Source organism: Dermacentor silvarum, chromosome 9, assembly GCF_013339745.2.
Source record: "Dermacentor silvarum isolate Dsil-2018 chromosome 9, BIME_Dsil_1.4, whole genome shotgun sequence".
In the NCBI taxonomy this organism is placed as follows: domain Eukaryota; kingdom Metazoa; phylum Arthropoda; class Arachnida; order Ixodida; family Ixodidae; genus Dermacentor; species Dermacentor silvarum.
The window spans coordinates 77,866,424-77,872,423 of NC_051162.1; the positions used below are offsets into that span (position 1 = coordinate 77,866,424).

General features: G+C 39.7%; 1 protein-coding gene across 1 annotated transcript in view; it reads left to right on the top strand.

The window, feature by feature from the left end:
• LOC125940027 (venom metalloproteinase antarease-like TfasMP_A) overlaps positions 1–6,000 on the top strand; it is a 47,391-nt gene that overhangs the window by 18,392 nt on the left and 22,999 nt on the right. Inside the window, exons 5-7 of the mRNA XM_049655682.1 lie at positions 214–347; positions 3,407–3,478; positions 4,666–4,835. Coding sequence (XP_049511639.1) covers positions 214–347; positions 3,407–3,478; positions 4,666–4,835 — 376 coding nt within the window. The remainder of the gene's footprint in view (positions 1–213; positions 348–3,406; positions 3,479–4,665; positions 4,836–6,000) is intronic.

Here is a 6,000-nt window from a genome sequence, read left to right on the forward strand (position 1 = left end):
TATTATTCTTACTATTACTGTGCTTTTTTATATTGTACCAGTAAATAACAACCACGGCACCAGGAAGAATAATGATAACGTAAATAATAAACGAATATGCTGTGAAGCTTACTTAGGAGCGAAAAATTTTATGTTGGAAATCCCGAGTTTCGCATATAGCAAAGTGTAGCTTGGCAATTTTGTCAAGCTTGTCAAATTGTTCCAATTTCGCAGCCAAGAAAGGAAAGGAAAAGACTCCACCTGTTGTATTTCGTGTGGAAGTATGCATTGTGGTCAGCCGGAAGTATACAAGTGCGTTTAACACAACAGAGAAACTTCTCCATTATCTTGCGGCCATGCTTAATGGGGTGAGTTGATTTAGTAGCATCTGTCAGTGGTAACTGTGAAAGAGGACAGATTTGCACGCTCATATCCAAAAGAAATGAGTCTGACTGCGCGAAGAAGCACGCAGCGTGCTTCACGAAGTGTGTCTCCGCTGTTGTATACTGTATTCCTTTATTTTGTGAGAGAGCGTATACATTGGGCAAACGGGGCGCTGTATTAAGGGGCAGGGTAAGCGAATGTCATAAAAAGGGCGATTTTTTGTTTTTTTTTTCTAAATACGAAACTACATTCTTTTTTGCATCTTTTTAAGTATTAGACTTCTTTTTGTGCAATTTATATCAAGCCAAAAATGCGTTCTGAAAGCAAACGACCAGCGACGCCCTTTTTACGCACGCTGTGTTTTGGTAGCTTTATTTCAGCGTTATTCTGCAAGAAAACCTACAGTTTTCCCAATTTTAGCTGAAAGAAAAAGCTGTCTGGCAACAGTATTCAAGTTGTTAGCCAAGGGAAGCTTGAGACGCTGTTTCCCGCTTTTCACGCGTTTTGTTTTACCTACTTTAAACTCAGTTTTAATTAAAGCAAGAGTTTTCGTTATGTCGGTACAATTGTTTTCAAGATGCCAAACGCTAGCGTGCTGATTTTTTGTGCGCATACTAAATGGTTATGGCGGCACCTCACTGAACAGAAATTAAGGCTGTACAATGAAGTTTTTGTGGAATAAGAAGACGATTGACAAAATTGGTCTAAAAGGATGTCTGGGAAGAAAAAAATCCTTTAAATAATCTTTTTTTGTATAATAAACTTTTTTTTGGTTCAGTAGATCGAAGACAACGTACTGAACAAAATGACATCAATCTATGGACGATATTTCTATTAGTTGCTGAAAAAGTGCACCACAGTATGCCCAAAAATACATGGGGAGTAAAGGGCTTAACCTGTCCCCTTATTGATCGCACGCGAGAGCACAGTCTGACTGTAGGGAGAAACAATTGTGGGTACTTGGCTTTCCATTGCAAGAGTTGCGGCTGTTCTCCACATTTCTGTGAAATCGGCGTCATGTCGAAAGCAAGTGATAAGACAGAGAGGGAAATTATTGAAGCTTCCTTCATCAGGCAACGTAAGGACAACTGCGCAATCACGCCTCCAATTTTACTTCAAGATAGGGAAATTGTTTTTGTCAATGGCTATATACGTATGAGGTTCCAAGTTCTTTGCATTCCTTTGGTCGTGAAAGTTTTTATCATCACCAGCTGTTCTGTCCTTGCTGGCGTCAATTAACATTAATTTCGCATAAGGTTTTTCTCGATTTTTTCGTTATGTCCTTCTATCTGTGTTCTTTTTTTTTTGCTGTTATTCTGCTTTTAAAATGGTCTTGAGGATGAGGCTTACTGGTCGTATCGTATTTTTTGTTATCGCAAGTGAAAGATAGTGTGCACAGTTCGTGTTGGTGGCAAATTGATTGTCAAATTTTTTAGCATCCGGATGGCGCATGTGATCACGTTTCCGATATAAAGGCCCTCTGTGGTTTCAGGAAATAAGATTCATACTCTGCACTCCGTCCGGTCCTCCTTTTCTTTTATTGTGCATCTTGCAAAGTAGGGTTATAATTCTTGCTTACCAGGCCTGTTTGTTTGATTTCATCTCGGTCAGATTGCTGAAGCTGACGCATGCGTTGCTGGTTCGTTGTCAGAACTACCATTTTAATTAAACATTCAATTGTAAGTCGAGCGCTTGATCTGTGCAGTTCTTCTTTGTCTTCGTGTTTTCCACTGGTTCTTTCGCCGACCTCTATATCGTGTGATTTCGTATTCCTCAACCACTTCGTTATAAAGGCGTTCGGCTGTACAAAGGAACCGCCTTACTCTTTGGCTGGCATACACGAAAAAATAGCACAGTAGATAAATTTACTAATAATATAAAAAGCTTCGTGAGAATGATACTAGTGTGCCCCATTAAAGAGCCTAAAAAGAAGCTTTAGTTCGGGGGCTTCTATCTGAAGACATCGGAACGCCGAAGTATTCTTTTGCGGGAATCACTGCATCAAATTTATTGAGGTTTGTTACATCAAAAAGCAATAAATTGAAATCCGGTGGCTGCTTGAAGCAATTTTTTTTTCTTTAAACCAACGACGTTGTTTTTATAAACGCTGTCAAATAACGCTAAATTTCAGAACACAAAGATATAATGTGTGCAACTCTGTAACTCATCAATGAAAAACGGTATCAGAATCTCGCAAACTGCATCTAGGGGGGGGGGGGGGTTATCTATAATACATCGCTCTCAAGTATGTCACTAATGTTGCAGTATGACTGGTGGAAACCCTCGAGCGTCACGATTGTTACAAATTCACGTATGATATAAGTCATACCTATACCAATTTTGTGTGGTTTTCTGTTGCGTTCAGGGTAGCACATTTGTAGACATCATGCTTCTATTTTTCTAACCTAATTATTTCTTCTAATTAAAACAAATGTAGGGTCTAATTAAAGATTCGTTTAAAACAATAACTGAGATTTATGTTTTTCTTAGAAATGCAATAACACACACATAAATAATAAAAATTCACTAATTACCTTCGTAATACGTAAATTGCAATATGAAACGAAATGTAATTAGGAAGTTATTCATTGAATGTTTATTTCATTGAACATGTGTTTCGATTTCTCGTGCTAGTAATGTCCGCCTCTTCGAATAATAAAGCTGAATCACAATAATTATGCTACGGGCCACAAACAATAAAAAAAAATATCAGGAACCTAATACGGATCACGCCGCATAAGGTGATGCAGTTCGCACTACAGATATGGGTAAGTAACCTATCTATAGAAGTAACCACGATGGGGTGATGAAAAAAAAGTAAAAATTTTAAGTCATCGCAGCTATTGGATTTAACAAGGCCCAACAAATTGCTTGGAATGCATTTAAATGATTACGGTTAGAAACATTTTCTGCAACAATCTTCGGAAAGAGGCGTTTTTATAGACGACAATCAGTTCATATTTCTTGTTACATGCATTCCATGTTTAAAACTGTGCGTTCACATGAACTATGTGTCTGCTTATAGACCATCGTTCTCTTCAAGGTGGCAATGCGATACATTGAAATGGAATGTCCACAAATACGGTTTCAATTAAACAAAGTTTGGGAAGTTAAGGTAAGCAATTTTAAATAATAATGGAAAGATACCGCAAGATACTTTTTTCTTACCGCCGACGTCTTTCTGAACCCTTCAATGCCAGGCAAAACCATGCATTTTACAATGGTGGCTGTCTCACCAACATTATGTTGCTCTTGAGCGTAAGTACAAAGGGGAGCGAGTGGGAAGGGGAAAACGAAGTGACATTTATATTATTGGAAGTATATGAACCGTATGCCTTCACTCCTCCTCTCGACCTCGCATCCGCTATGCGGCGCGATGCTATTTTTATACTCTGCTTTTATTCTCCCTCAGCTCTGTCTCCCCCAGCTCGTCGAAGCTATTGCACAGCTGGTATGGTGTATGGAGTTTTGTGTTTACGCCACGAAACTTCCGACCAACGGCAGGTATACAGCTTCGCTGTAAACAAAGTCTTGAGTCCTTGAGTTTCTCGTCCTTTTCATTACTGTAGGATGCATGGGGCGGGCGTGCTGTCTGTAATGTTGTAGTCATTACTGAGCATCGCTATGTATATGAACCGTAATGAGCACCTCGCTTTTGGCGGGGCGCGAGTCGCGAGCAAACATGCCGCAGAACGACATATCGTCCCTAGCCGGGCTAGGTGCTGCAGCGAACTAATCCTCTCGCCGGTTTGTTCATTTGCATTTTCAAGTGAATGTGGGTACCTGGTGAATGTGGGTACTATAGAACACTACGTTGGCCGCAATAACTATGACCTTGCATCACAAATCGACTCACATGTAAGTCAGCAATACCGCCGCTAGAGATGCGCTAGATAACGGCTCAGATCTCCAGAGGCTTTGAGCACTGAAACGAAACACGCTAATTCTGTATCTCCATTGCGAGGATTACATGTCTTTGAGCTCACAATTTTTTTTATTAGAGCGAGAAGCGTTTAAAAGCGCTGGGTTAGTGTATAAGTGGTCAAGAAGCGTAGACGGTTGTTGCCAACTTTATTAGTTATACGCTGATTTCACAATATTTCGCACAATGAAGATTTTCGGGGCAATACAAATCTTAACCTACAAACTTAACATTGACGGAAACGAATATGCCTGAATACACTGAGTCTAGCGCAACAGACTTAAAATAAGTATTGTTCACTAATATCGAAAAAAATACGACGACTGCCATTGACCACGTCTCGAATACAGCTACCATTTACGAACTTTTCCTTATTCTAGGACGAATTTCTTTTGGGGGACAAAGTCTGCGGCTTACCTGCAACTATACAAATACACGGCGATAACGACACTGTCTGCCGCTTTGATGCTGTAAAGACATTCAACAAGACCAGAGACTACATAAGCCAATGTGTTACTGCAGAGTGCGACGTTGTTTACCTTTTGACCAGGTATGCGCACCTTCTAAGAATATATTCATGCGTTTATTGCCTTTTTCTGAACGTTTTCTTTTTTGTGTCATTTACCCGTGCTGTATTTTTTGTTATTTTATGGCAAATATGACAAATTTAGAAGAATTGCCCTGTTGTTTGACACGCAAAACATTTTTGAGAACCTAAAATACCATTAACGGCAGAAATGTTATTTTCTTGCTGCACTTCCCTGGAAGGCTCCCTTTTCAAATTTTTCTTTGTTGCTAAGCAAACTGTGTAAAATTTAGACATTTGTAAATACTAAATTCGTAAAGTGGCAGCATTCTTCCAAACATTGGTAGCCAGTCCTTGCAACTTGTGAGCTTTTCCAGAATTCTGCATTTGCGTTGTACACAACGCCGATTTTCCTGCGCGGTATATTTATGATGCTTATTTCATTTCGGGGAAACAATGAGACTTAAGACATAGCCTGGGATTAAACACTAAGTGTTCGCGTGAACATCCGCTAAATGTCTTACAATATATTTAGTTATGAGGTAACATAGTAGAGCAAAATATGATATACTCAAATTAACATATGCGACAAAATACAGAAAGTATATGCCGTCGTGTGAGTGCATGCAAATATATAGGACTATGTATCTTTGGTTTTGCGTCATATAATATGCTTTACCTTAGACTTCTCTAAGATTTTCTGTGAATGGTGTTTGCCAGATAGAGAATCGACCGATTTTAAGAAGGTATTGCACTCTCGTAATTAAAGAGAAATGGTACATTATCAAGAAATATGGCAACGAAAACCACGTGGATGGTATAAATGATACCGACGACACTCTTCCAGACGCCCACATCAGCATTACCGCTGTTGTGCCATGACGGAATGCATTAGTCGCGTGCGACAATTGACATGGCAGTTCAAAAACCCTGACAGCCTGAAATTATCTCCGCAACTGAAAGGCTATGCATCCGCGAGAGTGGTAACTCGCAGTCTGCCTAAGTTTGTGTGCAAATGTGTAGCATGGAGTACGTTCCCCAAGAGCACCAACGTAACTGAAAAGGCTGGCTAAAGTTAAACACCTTGCTATGGAAGTTAGCATGCAAAGCTTTTCTGAGGTGCCACAACTTATTCCCGCTAGAGCCCTTCCTAGCTAGGAGCCACTTCTCTAATAAGATTCGAAGCATA